Genomic DNA, 16013 nt, shown 5'->3' on the forward strand with positions numbered 1-16013 from the left:
AGTTAAAGTGTATGCGGCATAAAGTGTTTGTTAGAAGGTAAGGTATCTATAAATAGAAAAGTTCAAACATTTACTTTCCTCTCCCACTACTCGTCTGGTGTTAATCACGCATGGCTGTCCTACCTTGCACTCTTTTACAGGTATTGACCAGTGTATCTTGGAGCTGACGCAACAGCGATGGTGGGTATACGGCTTATGCCTCTGATATGTATAACGCCCGAATCTTAGGACCGTGGAGGAGTGAAGATATTTGTTTGTTGCCGGTTTCTTACTTCAATTTACTAATTTGTGCATTTGAATGATGTTGTAAAGGAGATTTTGGGAGATCCAAGGTTCGAATCCCAATATTATTATTAGTTGGTCTTCTTGAACTGGAACAAACGAGTATCGAATCCCATTCCCCTTATATCTGGCTTTCCCTCACAGGGACCAATAATGAACGAACCCGGCACCCTTATATCTGTCGCCCCCGAAACAGAAACATTTTAGGATTAATTGGAAAGTGTGATTCGACCTTCCAAACTTACCCTTATATATATATATATATATATATATATATATATATATATATATATATATATATATATATATATATATACATATAGGCCTATTATAGAATTTTCATATTTTCAGAAATAAAGTTAGCAAAGCCCCCCGAAACAAAATCCTAACTACCCTACTGATTCTATGAAATGGAAAACAAGTAAAATTACACACAAATAATATTATTTTATCCTGACCGTAGCGTTTGGTAAATTTATACATATATCAGACTTATATTCTACAAGCTATTATAAACCAGGCGCCAAGTAGGAAAAATACAGCTACTCTGAATAACTCCTGAGGGTATATGCCTAAATTAAACAAGTTATCACTAACATAAATACATAATTCTACACAGAAACTTCTTACTCTATGTTACGGAAATCATTTTATAATATTAGCATTGAAAGATGCCTTCAATGCTAAAACTAAACTCGCAGAGGTGAGCCTTCTCATCTTCCCAACAGTGCGTGCAACCCTCAGCGAAAATAGCTTCTCTTCCTGAGCAGCATATCTCTTAATCCTGTCTAGAGAGCTTGTGAGGCTCAGACGGAAGGGACTCCGAGTGTTTCCAACCTACTATTTTGCTACCGAAAAAAACAACAACGAAATGTTGAAGTATTTACTTTATTTTATAAGAAACGAAATGTTTAAGTATTTACTTTATTTTATAAGAAACCAAAGATAAAGAAAATATACGGTAGAAAACAGGGTAGGCCCGGCCTCAGAGCCTCATAGTACGCTTCGCTACTGGGGTGAGCTATAGGGACATTCCTGCTAGCACCCCTCTCTAAAGAAACGGGAATTGTAATGGGAATATCTGGTTCGTTATCATGTGTTACATTGAATGTAGGAAACTGATTCAAGAAATCAAGCATGTTTTAGATGTTATGCGAATTTGAAATATTTTGCACGTTGGTACTAAAACATAAATTCGGTGGTGAAGTCGGTGTAGTCGGCAGAGCATTCACTTCTGGCACCAAAGTTCCTGCGCTCAAACCATCGTTGCGCCATATTGGTTTTGCATTAAATATCAGGGTGTCTATCGGTCACGAAAGTCACGAATAAGTCACGAAATCAGAAAACGGTCATGAAAGTCACGAAATCTAGCTTTTGGGTCACGATTTTTTTAACTGTACAATTGTAAGTACAGGTTGGAAAATGTTGTTCTATAAAACGTCAAAATTCACCACCAAAGATGTCTATGGTCAACTTTAGACGGTACCAAATCGCAAGCAAAGTACGTTTCTATCGCATGGATGAAAATAGGCCTAATTCGCACCCAAATTCGCTCTTGAAAATGTTAAGAAATTTTATGATTTGGTAAAGAAAAGGCCATGAAAAAGTCACGAAATTTCATTTTGGAATTTTAGTAGACACCCTGAATATCAAGTAATGGGGGTGTTTCTCGGGTTTCGTCCGTTTCCTCCCCTATTCGTATTTCTTTCGTTTTTACATCATTAACTCAGTAATTGCTATATCCTTTCTGAGATGTTAAACTAATGATTTAATGTGAAGTATAAATATTAAGCAACGAACTTTCGCTTCTCAATAACCGTAAGACGACTTCGGAAATAATGAAACTACGAATTTGGAATGATTGATTTTCACCCGTAAATAGTGTTCCGCGACAAGATTTTATTTTTCTAAGGAACAAACTGTTCTTTTCTCGTCTCCTGGATCGAAATTTAGTTTACTTTCGCAATGGTATTCGTTGCTGGAAAAATATAATTTTGTAAATACTCAAACGTGAGAAACTAATAGTTAATGCAAAATAATGACATTATTTTAAGGTGTTCCAAATGAATAAATGGCAACCTGAGAATGAGTGTGTCTGCTTTATTATTGTGCATTAAGAGCGCGACCGTGTTTCATTGTTTATATATTTTTGTTCATCATTTTTATTTCCTGCATTAGAAAGTTAACAATGCTTAAATATCTAGACTAAACGCAAAAACTGTTTGTATCTTAAAAAGAAAAAGAAGTAACAAATGCAGGTTGGTTTGATACAGTTAATCGAGGCATTGTACATAGCAAAAGAAAAATCTTTTATAAAATCTTCAATTATAGACTTTTATTTAACACAACATATTGTTGTATAGAAAAACGATCGAGAAGGGCAGGGGATAGGGAATGCATAGTAACAACTTCTAGTGTTTAGCATGAGTATTCAAATTGCAAAGGCAGGATTGAAAGTGAAGAGATGTTGTAGTTGTAGTGTTTGGTATTCGTTATATCCAGTGTTCCTGGTCAGGTAGTAAGCATGCCAATTTCCAAGCATTCTAAGACCACGTTCAGCTCTTCCTGTTGTTAGATTGTCTTTTTTTAATGATGAATTCGGAAACTACCAGGTGACAAATTTTCTGCTTGGTGCAACGTGTGCCGGAGGTTTTTTCCGCTGAGTAACATTGGGTGGCAATCTGTAACAAGTCACATGAAAAATAAAAAGCATATGCTGATGGCCGCGTTCATCTCAGTATTAGTGCCGTTGTGACTCAAGAGAACAAGCCAGCATCTTCTTACTTGAAGTGTCGTCCAAGGCCAGGTTTAAGCAACAATAATCGATATTATGTTTATTTTATTTTGTTCGTTTCGTTGACTATTTTGTACTTTTTTTTCGTATTTTTAGTTTTGTAAAATAAATGTTAGGTGAATGTGAATTCTTAGTATCCGGTCATTTCAAGTACGAAAAAGCAACTCCCTCAGTAGTGAGTAAGTATTTTCAGATCACGATGCAGTTGATGTTACGCTGTTCAGAACAGAGAACTCAGGGCTGCCCAGCAGTTGAGAGCCCGTATCTTCGCAGCCAAGCGTATATAGAATTACTTGCGAGTGACTTATTCGATCTAATATTTAATAAACAAGACTGTCGTAGCCTGCAGACAGTGTAGTGCGAATGTAGCTAAACCTTAACCAACGTAACGTTGGCTCTATAATTAGCTCTAGAGCAGGTCTCCCCGCAACTTCACTAGTCTCACCTAGCGTTAGTAGCTCGGAGGCTCATTGAACACCACACCAACTAGAAAAGAGCCATAGTGTCCGGGTTCTGGGTATCCCAAATTACCCTTTCTGAATTAATCCTTGGAGACGGCAGACCAGTGTCTGCTTTCCTGTCTATTGCAGGTATCTGCTGAGAAAGCGTTTACTGGGCCAAACAATGGTAGAGTCCTCAATGGTGAGTTTGGTTTTGTTATGGCCCGAGCTGGTCTAGAGTACTATTATAAAAAAGGACGCGTTGTGACACCTACGGGCCTCTGCAAACATGCCAATAATTTTACTTTCCACTCTTCATAGAACATTCTAATTCCTGAAATGGACAATGAGAAGAAGAAACAGGAAATTATTTTGTTCTATTACTAGCTGGTTCATATTAGCTTTTCTGTCTTAAGTAACTTAACTTAAGTAACTAGAAAAACAAATACTAAACAAAGCAACATTTATTTTAAGATAATAACTGTGACAGTTTCACTAATTAACTGAACATACAGGGTTCATCAGACCCTCTCATGAAGCCAATATGTTCGTTAGTTAGCGAAACTGTTACACAGTTATTATTTTAAAATAAACGTTGCTTTGTTCAGTATTTGTTTTTCTAGTTCAAGTTCTCTTCTACTTCCACAAAATAGAGTGTTTATATTTTTGAGCGATTGTTCTGCGAAAAGATGTGGTCGACAATAGCCTTTTGCCATTTTCTGTGTCCTACTTGATATGACAGCTTTGATGCATACGTAATTTATTGCAAGGCAGTTAGACATGTAGTGAAGTAAAATGAGGGCAGGAAATTTCACAGAGACAAGGGATATCAGTCACTGTTGCAGTAATGGCTGTTGATTTTGCAGATTTAGTAAACATTGAAAAATCCGGATCAGTCCCCGAAGAAAATAAGAAACGCAAGAGATGCAGCATCTGTTGTTGCAATGCTGACAATGAAGTGTTCAGGATTTGTGTGTAGTGCACGCTTGAAAAATGTAGTAAAAGCAATGACTATGAGGAGAATGAGCAAGAGTTGTGAGATTGTACAGAAAAATAAAACAATTTATGTTTAAAAAAAAGGAGGGCCAAATGACAAAAGTGTAGAACTTAGGACGAAGACAATACACACAAATGGACAATTGTTTCTTTCTTTCTTTTAATATTGTTACTAAACTTATAGGATCTGTTTTAATATTCTGTATTTTGTAAAATATCATTATATCAAAAGTTGTATTAAATAAAGTTGTATTATAAATATTAAAAGTTGTATTATAGTATGTAAGTTTATCCTTATTATTATTTAAAAGTATTATGGAAGTAGAGGCCAATGAGCCAAATAAACAAACAAACGTTAGTTTTTTAAAAAAAGTAGATGGAGTCACTTTTGATCCCATGCGGACGTTATAGCATTTGAGCGTACTGCTAGGATTAAGTATACGTTATCATATTTGAAGCTAGAGAGCTTCTGTCACGAAATTTGTTTTCATATGATGATATTAGTTTCTTTTTTCCTTTTTTCTTATAGGTTCAATATTAATGTTATTCCTCATCGAGAAACTAATATTCATGTTTTGATGAGCAGTCCAGAAGAGCTGGAATTTTTGCAAAAATGGAGACAAGGATTTGTTATTAGAAGGTAAGATGATAATATAATTTACGAACTTTATTTGTAGTCAAGAAGTAAGTCAGTAAAGAAATTAAAAATATTTCGATTTCGAGAAATAGTATTACTATTCGGTACAGAAACACTTACCGTCGGAACACTTTGTCATGGAACTTAAAATTGAAAATCTATAAAAGCAAAGTACTGTCCATGGATTGTCATTACCACATTACTTAAATGCTGAAAAGGTACATTAAACTTCAGTTAATTCACTTTGGAATAACTAATTTATTTGATGCTGGGCAAAAGTCACAATGTACAAGATCACAATAATAGATCTGTTAGGCGCAACAAGTATTGATATGTAGTATTAGATTATTTACGTTCTTTTATAACAGTGCTCACGCAGCGATTTATATTACAACAACGTGGTAGTGATTTCAGTTTACATAGTTTGATGGTAATAGATTAAGTTTATTTTGTATTATTTATATTTTAATGTAGTAGTGTAACTTAAAACCGTAACTTAACCGGTTCTTATTCATAGCAATAATTAATGCAATAATGATTATTATTTCATTAGAAAATGTATCTATTTCGTTTGTTGAGAAAATGACACAGCGTGTTGCTTCTTGGTGAAAAACTACGGAATTAAGGACGGGGGAAAAAACGACACGACCCGTCAGACTCGTATCCCTAAATTTACTTCTGTAAACTAATTACATTTTCTTTACGGGCCTAACATTATTCTCTTATATAAATTTAACCCCATAGTGAACGAATTCTACTTTACTAAATCAGAACATATGTACCACTCCATTTTCGTAACTAACTGACTAAAGTATCGATCCTTTAATATTCTGTACAGCCATCCTCACAGGAAAATCCCTACTGTGCTTATTTCCCGAGAAAAAGAAGTAAGAGAAGGAATGTTTTCAGAGTCGTGCAGTGGGCCTTCATTAGCTCAGAAGTGTGAAAAGACACTCACACTCAAAAAGTTCCATGGATCCGCGATGCCTCAATGGTAGAATGCTTAGCTGTGGTGCGAACGTTCCCTGGGTCGATCCCAGCTATCACCAAGTTGGGTGATGGACAAATACTGACGCGTAGGCTTTTCCGTGTTCTTCTGTTTCTAGTTTCTTCATTACAATATTTCGTTCATTATCATCAATACTGTCCCCGTTAGCCGCGGAGCATAATCACGGGAGGTTAAATAAATTGTTGTAGTCTTCAAGATATTGGGAGATCAGTTCTCAAATGTACACTAGATAACATTTTAAATCCTCCTTTTATTTTTTTATTTTTTAAGATTTTTTTTTTTTCTGACGCATTACCCTGACATAAGGAAGTAGACACCCGAAAATTAGTCTTGTGACTATTGCTACATACTAAACAACAGAAGAAAATGTTCCTGATAACGGAATTAGTACTTTGTGGAGTTCTCTTTGACAGCTTGTAAACTTCTTTAGCCCTACATGGCATTGCATCCAGTAAATCATCGATGATCACGTATGATAAGTGGTGCAATTAATCATAGAGTGCCTCAAGTAACTATTGTTTATGGCTGTTTGTGGAATTTCAGTTATAGGAGGTGTCAGACATTTTTTATAAGATTCATTTACGGGGATTGTCTGGACCACGGCGAAGTGTGAATGATATTTTGCTTCTTTCAGCAGATAAGCTTTGTTGTATGACATAATGCCTCACGACAGTTCACCTGTTTCAAAGAAGATAGTAATGCATTTTGCAAATCCTGATATGTTTCGTAGAATTGGTGTACCCATCATAAAAAGGGAGATTATTGTATCTTCTTTTCAAAATTGCAACCCACATCATGACACGCTGCTGCATTTCAACGTAAGATGATGGAATTGTGAATCGTGGTCTCTCGATTGCTTCATACCCACTATCGACGAATTCACAAAATAGGTTTTTATCGGAAAATTAAAGGTGGTTACAAAACTGTCATAGTTTTGCGACGCGTTGGTACATTATCGCACTATTCAAATACCGCTGGATGATTCATGCTGAACTGTGAACTTGGCTTCAAAGTCATTGCAGATTTGGATGACTAGTTCTTTATACTCTGCACAACCACAGATGTCAAGCGTGATGTTTGTCTGTATCTATCCCTTTTTTATCATGGCTTTCTGCCCCGTTTAATCTGCACTATATCCTGTTAACAGTTAGTAAGTGTACACGTTACATAGCACTGATGATGCGCTGATATCTTTCCATTCTCCCAATACCCAATTATACAACCTTGGGTAAACTTCGATTACGGCAACCACATTCGAAACATTTTCTCTATATTTATGGAGTCTGTTTTGAATATTTTCTTTTTTTAAATAAATGAATACTTGATAAACAAATATTGCTATAGCACTGATCCATCTCAAATATATTTTTCAAGCCATTATTTAATGTATAGAGGAGCTACGCTTGTTCATAGGACGCTTCAATGAGAGACTATATTGTGGATGAAAGAAGGAACTATAACAATTCCTATTTGGGAAAAGAGATGTATCAATTCCACATTTTACTACATAGAATGTTTACTTATACTTCACACAAAAGGAACTATAGTTATTTTTTGTTCGTTTCTTGAAAATACCACATGTCGAAACAGGGCATATTTCTCTTCAAATCGTGGAAGTACAATATAATATTTTGCCGATCAAGGTATCAAATTATCTGATGTTTTGTTACAACACATCTACCAGTGATAAAAGCAAATATGTACATTACATAAGCGTTTTGCGTACAATAAGCTACCCCGATTTTCATAGGGTGATTTGTTAAATTATCTTATACATAAAAATGGATGTTTATGTGGCATACAAATCCACACCGTTAGCTTGACATATTTCTAAGTAATTATACCGAAGAGACCATAGACTATATAGAAGTTTTTGATTTGCATCCTAAGGAGGGAGGAGGGGTTCTTTTCTTCATCCGGATCTGACTAGACTTCGCCCCCAAAGAGAAAAAGAACTGTTCTGGAGGACGAATATAAAGAGAGGGCATTTCTGTACTGGACTACGGATTCAAGTGACAGGATCCTTAAAAAGAGGAAACTAGAAAAGACTGTTATGAACCAGTTCAAGTTGAACAAAATAATGAAAATGTTACATAAGTCCGTAATGAATTAAAGCGAATGATTAAAGCAATAAGCGATGTATTATAGAAATTTGAGAAAATGATGGAAAAATGCGCTTTAATTCATAACCGCACGTTGCGTTTGTGGCCTTGGAAACGAAAAAAAAAAAAAAAATATTGATCCACACAATCGCCTGAACTTCAGTCTTGGGTTCTCCGATTCAGGTGTTGTCATAGAATTATCAATTGTCCCATAACTCGTCATGTCAACATAAATTGAAGATCAAAAGAGGCAGACCTGGCAAAAGCGGCCGATGATTTCGTAATGTTGATTCGTGAGCTGATGTTGAAGGAAGAACAGAAGCCAGAGAATCTGTTGAATGCAGACCAAAGCCACTTTGAGTAAGAACTGTACTCTTATCTGTCTCTTCGTCGTCATGGCACAGTTGATATCCGAACTTCCGTTAGATCCATTAGCGCAACTACACGCTTTTATATAATCTTTCCTGTTAACTGAATGGCTGGAGAAATCATGAGACCCATGTATATACTAGTATGGGAATTCTCCTGATCTTTCCCAGGATCAAAACCCAACGATCCTCCAAATATGAACAAAACAGATTCTATGATACAACGACTGTCTGTAGGCTAGTCTTTTTGCTGATCGTTCGGAAGTAATTCTGTTATTTTATTCGTGGTCAGCAAATACGGATGGCAGTCTCACCCATTAGACTGTTCCAGATTCAGTTAAGATGATGAAACGTCTCACTCCTGTTGGTTGTACTGGTTCAATCCAGTTTCTAGATGTCCTTTTTTTCTGTACAAGTCATTATCAGATACGCCACTAATACAATAATTTCAGTGTCAGAGAAACATGTCTAGCACCGTGACAAGTTTTTACAGCTTCAGTCGTTCACTCTGTATCAATTTCCTGCACCATGTTTCGTTTCGCTTTTTACAGGGCTAGATACTTGGACAAGACGCCTGACTTTAGATTTCACAGCATGACTTCTGTTTTGATTCTATGGTGAACGACAAGTGCTACAAAACTCATTCTCTCTTACCTGATCTATATATTGACTGCCAATAGGCATAACTTGTCATTGATTCTCATATGTACTGATTCAAATATTGATTTCCCATTGTAACTGCACTTTCACTGTACAATTTCTGACTTCTAGGCCTTTGTCAGTCTACACATAAACATTTTATATAGTAGAAATTCGAGACTAACTTGCAAATAAAATTTTCTGTAGGTTATAATGTTTGTTTTAGACCCTTCTAACCCTTTACTCTTTGATGTCTGCTGCTCAGATTTGTATTAACGGCTGAGAAGTTCGCGGCCTAAGGCATTAAATAAAAAAAAGTTGCAATTGATATATATATATATATATATATATATATATATATATATATATATATATATATATATATATATATATATATATATATATATATATATATATATATATATTTCTCAAGATAATCTCCCTCGAGTGAAATACATTTCTCAATCGGGCATACAGTACTTTAATACCGCCAAGGAATAAGCTTTGTCTTTGCTTTCAAAATTGCTTGCTACATCCACCTTGATTTCGTTCTCATCTTCAAATCTCCGGCTTCGTAACTCCTTTATCAAATTGGAAAAAGAAAATAGTCGCTTGGGGCCAGGTTTGGGCTATAGAGTGAATGGTTTATGTATGTTATCTATGTAAAACCTATATCTTTTAAGGTCTGCTTCGAAACTCGCTCTGTGTAAACCGTCGCGTTGTCCTCCACAAACAGTACTCCGCGGTGGAGTTTCCCACGTCACTCCTGTAAGACTGCCTCACAAACCTAAACCAATAACTTTGCGTAATATTGATCATTCATCGTAGTCGCCTGTGGGAGATAACCAATTAGCAAAACACTTTTGCTGTTCCAGAAAATTTGGGATCTTCCTCCTATTTTAATCCACTGCATGGAGTCCTGTTTTGACTCTGGATCATATTGGCTAATCCAAATCTTATCTACAGTTACGATTAAGGCTTTCCGACTAATTCCGTAATATCCTTACAACTATCTAGTCGTCAGTCATTGCTTGTCGGCGTGAGCATTTCCAGTACGCAGTGCGCGCTAATTTTTTCATTTTTAAATGTTCGTGCAAAATTTCTCCCACCCATTCTTTACTAATCTGCAACTCCTCCGTTATCTGCCACAATTTTATTCTTCAGTCTGCCAAAACTAAATTTTCGAGTTATGCGATTTATTTTTCAGTGATCATCGCCACAGGACTTGCTCGGAGGTGGGGTCATCTTCACAGCTCTCTCGCTCTTGTTAAAATAGGCTGGCTTATATTTTGATCATGGTATACGAAGGCCCAAAACTTTTTGGTCGTGACGACATGTCCTCGAAGATTTCTTCAGGTTATTTTCTTTTCTTCACGAGATATTTTATCATGGCTCAAAATTGCGAGAATTTTCGGATTCGGCTGACATGACGATATTTGTTCTTCCGCATATTGAGGTTATTATTCAAAATGAAGTGATATTTATACTTCCAAGGAACGCAGCAATTAGTGCTATCATTAATGAGTACAAGAATTATTGCTAAGTACCTCAGGCCGCGAACTTATCAGCTGCTCCTCGTATATGTACAATATCTGAATTGATTGTTGGATGAGAAGTTCACTTTATCAGTTAGAGGTACTCTTCGTTTTTATTCTACTCAGTTCTGTATTTTCAAATATATTGCACAAATACTAATTTTCCCGTGCGAAGCCGGGCACTTCTGCTAATATTTTGTATCTACACAAGTAAAATGAATTTGTAGATTATCAAGAACTTGTGGAACTTGGTATGGGTATAGTGTGTTATTTATGAAAGGTCTCCTGCTTACAAAAGCTCAGCACCAGTTGTTTGTCTGTTAAAGCAAGATTATGAACGCTTAAAGATATTAATTTACCATACTTAAGTTTTATGACAGTCTTTCTGTCACATCGCACTAAATCTGTCAAATGAGGAACATGTCCAGAGCTTGAAATAATAACAGATGCTGTCATATCCTACACTGAAGGTACCATTTCGGTTTTTACATGAAGAGAACTAGAAAAGAAAGAAAAAAATATATAAGAATAAGTAGAATTTTTTACCGAAGTTCACGCTCAGTTTGAAAATATCGGTATAGCTGGTAGAAAACGAAGGAGAATGAAATATTTTAGTATATAGCATTTCGCATTAGTGTTTCAAATTTTTAGGGTCTAAGAAAAATTTGAGCCTCATCTGCCTTCCCTAAAACTGAGAACGCTTCATGCAATTAGATTTAATGCGTTCATTATTCAAATATTAGAGAGTGAAAGCTTTCCAGAGTTTCGTAAAAAGCTAGAAAAAACTCCCACATTTATTTAGCCCGATTCTCAAATAGTGGTGAAAGAGTTGCACACCAAAATGAGTGAAAATCATACTTTGCTTCAGCAATTCGAAAAGCCATTCAAGGCAAAAGGTAACACGATAACTCCTGTCTTCTGGATCGCAAAATTCAGTAAATTGCCAAGGAACGACTGAAACTTTTGTTCCCGACCAAAGAACAATCTGATAATTTATTTTAAGCGAGATATCGGCAATTTCTAAACAAACCTCCTTTTTTAGAGTGAGTGAGTAAAATTATAAAATATCTACTTATGGCTTCAAGCGAACTAACGAACAAGTTCTTTTGTCCTCGTGAAGCTATTTACTTCGCATTTGAACTCCAAACTCATTCTCTCGTTTTCTTAGAAAGTGCTATAGTTATTTTTTTTCCTTATAACACACTTCAGCTTTATGTAGGAATGGAAGTACAGCCACGTGATAATATCTCTACACTAAACAGGGACACGGTGGCTCAGTGGTAGAACGCTTACCTCTGGTATGTGGAGTCCCTGGTTCGATCCCCGGCCAAGTAATTTTGTGGTGGACAACATCGTGTTCGTCAGTTTCCCAAGGTACTCCCTTTTCTCCCACTTTCTCATTCCACCAGTTATTCCGTAATCATTCGGTTGGCTTTAATAATCGTCTCCCTTAGTCTAACGGGCGTAATCGTGGGACGTTAAACTAAAAGATTTTATTTCATTTCAATTCCATGACGTCCCGAGATCCAAAGTCTTCAATGTGAAGAAGTCCTTGACCGGTTGTTGCATCTGCTGTCCATCAGAGTAGTTGTTTTCTGTCAAGAAGTGATTGAAAGAGATGAGAGTCGGTGGAAGAGATATCAGGAGAGTAGTGTGATAAAAGGTTAAGCGACGTTTGGACATGCAACATGAGGAACACCACATCTGTTGACCATTGCTGGATGCTTGCGGACAAGTTTCTATTCATTTCATGGAGTTCAGCATAGTAACAATCCACATTATGGTTTCGCCTCGGCGAAGAAAGACACCCCCTCCATAGACCACCATACTATGATAGCAATATTCTGCGGGTGAAAGGGTAGTTTTGGGAACAGTCCTGGACTATTTATAATTGTTACAGCAAATCCATTTTCATCAGAAGTTACAATCCTATGCCGGAAATCTCAGTTATTCCGTACACTCAAGGGAATTGCACACCTGTAAATGGCGATCCTTGTTTGCCACTGTGAACTAAACTGTTTCTTCTTGCCGATTGCAGAAAACCACAGAATGACAGTGGTATGTTGTGTACTTAACTCGTCTATGATTACGTGATCACTTTTCCGACAGTTCGCTTCCATGGTGTTCCTGAACTTCATCAGGACATGTTGTTGGTCGGTGCCTGCATGGCTGTTTTTCACTGCTGTGTTACCGACACGGAATTTCACGAAGCAGCGACGCATGGTGCGTTCACTCAGCACTCCTGATCCAAATGCACTATTGATGATGTTTTCCGTGGTAATGTGTAGAATGTTCCAGTTTCACCTCGTAAAGGAAAACCCCTCAGAGTTCTGTATTATCCATATTACACTTACACACGGTCCTGTTCAACAACACAATGCTTTGTGACTGACTGAGATCCCACCTTGTTTTCTGAACATATACGGAGTTTGTGGCGTCGTATGCATGACATCGATCCATCTATTGATTGCGTTTTAGAGAGCGGTTTCCCACCAGATATAAAGGCGAGTATTTTAATAAAAAATTAATAATAGATGTATTTGTATAGAACTTTTGTGTTTTGCACACATATTTTTCTTGTTTTCTGCATCATTCCGTTGAGTTGAAGGCTGAAATATTAATATATTTTTATTTAATGATTTTGCAGACATAATCTGAGAACAGAAGTAGATGGAAAGAATAAAGCTGACGTATATTACAAAGTGTTGGTTCCACCTTCTCAAGGCTACTTAGCAGATCTGACAACAGGTATGAAAACAGATTACCATTAATGATAAAAGTGTTTATATTTTACATTAATTGCGAAGAAACAAATTTTTCAGTTTATATGTAACTATCTGTTCATAGTGATTTTTTAAAAATTTTCAATACATTAAATTATCTACGAGGATGATTTTATATTTTGACTTAAATGAAGATAAACGAATATAACAAAAATTCGTAAATTCGTTTATTTATAAATCATTTTATTCCTGAATTTTCAAAAAAATTTACATAATAACCTCCTTTTTCTTCGAAATTTCGCCAAGATGTACGTTTGATATTTGCAACGAAACTAGAGACAAAGGAAAACCAAAATAAGAATATTTATTTATACTTGCTACATCAGGATTAGTGGGTCTATCATTGTATGAACAAACGGAAGACATTCGAAATAGAACTATACTTAGGTCATATGAAGGCTGCTAATACTAATATAATTCATCTACTTACGTTTTTATTGTTCTCTTACCTTTGGAAAAGCATCATAGTAAAAAGATTAAATATTAACAGGAGTACCATAAAATTAGAGTCTGCAGCACAATTCAGTTGATAGCTCATAACTATGAAGTAAATTGTGTGAGGCAAATGCCTTATTCATTCCGGCATCGGTACAACTCTCATCAATTGTACCTAAGCGGCAATGAGCGGTGGTGCGAATTTTGATCTGTTTAACTGTAGGTAGGTAATCTATATGTGTCAGATGGGTCCCTTTATAAGCAATATCTGTACTACTCTAGAATTTTCATGGACAACAGTTAGAAGAATATTAAGAGTACATATACCTGAACAGACATCAGTGGCTGGCTTAGAAATTTGTCTGATCTTGTGTTTTACTGGGCTGATGGGAGACGTTCGAAAGCACCTTGTTTTCTTTATTATTTCTTTCATTTTCCTTTCTTCACTTTACTTTTCATCTCTGTTTCTTTCTACTTTCATCTAAAATGTAGTTAACACGTTATTCCTATTCCTGAAGCGGTGTCGGTACAACAAAGTGCAGCATTTTTGTCCCTCCCAATTGTCACCTATGAAACCGTCTTGATAATACTCAGAGCTAACAGTGGGTGACTGGAGCACGGCACATGTGTCTCTGTGTTGGCATCATTGTTTTCAGAAACTATATTGCTGATATAAGAAATCACGTTGCAAATTACTTATATTAACAAACCAAACCCAAAATAACTGATAAACAAACGAACTTTAAAATATTCGAGTTTGGCGGGTTAGCGTATCATTAAAACCATATGCATAAAGAATGAAAGACCTCGGTCTATTGTAACGATTTCGAAAAAAGAAACAAAAAGTGTATTTTAAAAAGTATATATTTTGTAATTTTTTAACCTTTAGAAAACGTTGAAGAGTAAAGTTTATGAAATTGTACAAAATTTAATTTTAAATTCTGAAGTTTGTATAGTTAGACAATGAAATGCAGCTATCTTAGGAAGGAAAATGGGGCTGCAGGCTGAAAGAGGCTGAATAAGAAGCAGAAGAAAATTAGAAGCAGAAGAAGATGAGAAGTCCAGTAAATTCTTTCGAAGCTTATGGCAAAGAACCCGCAACAAAAATTTCAAGAAGCTCTTCATACCCAGTCTCCGATGAACACCAACCTATCACGTTGGATTACGAAGGGTGATCAGCTACAAATGCGTCACAAAACTTAAAGTCAAGTCAATCGAATCTGGTGTAGAAAGATTCTACAAGTGAGCCAAACAGTTGTGAAAGTGGTGTCATCGTATACAGTGACAAGCACGAAGCTACTTATTTGGAGTCGAGAGGTGTGATGCCGATGATTAAACAGTATAGCATTGCACTTTTGGAGTTCGACAAGAAAACAGAAATATATATATATATATATATATATATATATATATATATATTTGTCCATACTCGTTAAGGACAGAAATAAGTTGCTTGTATGGAAAGTCTTTTGCACCCACAAACAATCGCACAACAATATGTTTTAAAGGAAAATAGACACAACGACTACAACGTTGGTAATTTCTTAGCCTTACTGAAATTGGTTTCTCTTTTTGATTCCATTTTGAAAGAACTACTGTTTGAACTTAAAAACTAGTGTTCAGAACTAATTCATCCAACTAATGACATCCACAGTTATGCTGAAGTTGCTGAAACTAAGCTAACTTGTAAGTATCATGGATTAATGAGAACTCCGCTGCTAATCAGGTAAACCCAGAGTAGATACCAAAAGTAGTTAGGTATATGGAAATTGTATTTGAGAAATTACTAGTACGCATTAGTGACGCTTTCCTTGGCTTTATTGAAATGAAGAAGAAGGATTTGGAAGCGTGATCGAAGTCATTGTGTTATGGCAATGTTGTTGGAAAATTAATCAAAGATTTAAGATGAAAAATAATCTGGCAATGTTTGTAAACTGTGACACTCACTCACTCAACTTTGTGAATATACATGCAGCAAAAAATGACCAGTTGA

At 35.9% G+C, this 16013-nt stretch overlaps 1 protein-coding gene across 1 annotated transcript in view; it reads left to right on the forward strand.

The window, feature by feature from the left end:
• The window catches only part of LOC145686279 (FRAS1-related extracellular matrix protein 1-like), a gene marked incomplete at its 3' end in the record, with an annotated part of 157231 nt that overhangs the window by 108304 nt on the left and 32914 nt on the right, over window positions 1-16013 (forward strand). The window contains 2 exon segments of the mRNA XM_081759410.1: window positions 5042-5152; window positions 13450-13550. Coding sequence (XP_081615536.1) covers window positions 5042-5152; window positions 13450-13550 — 212 coding nt within the window.

The sequence above is a fragment of the Thermobia domestica genome, chromosome 5 (genome assembly GCF_964235325.1).
Source record: "Thermobia domestica chromosome 5, izTheDome1.hap1.1, whole genome shotgun sequence".
In the NCBI taxonomy this organism is placed as follows: Eukaryota; Metazoa; Arthropoda; class Insecta; order Zygentoma; family Lepismatidae; genus Thermobia; species Thermobia domestica.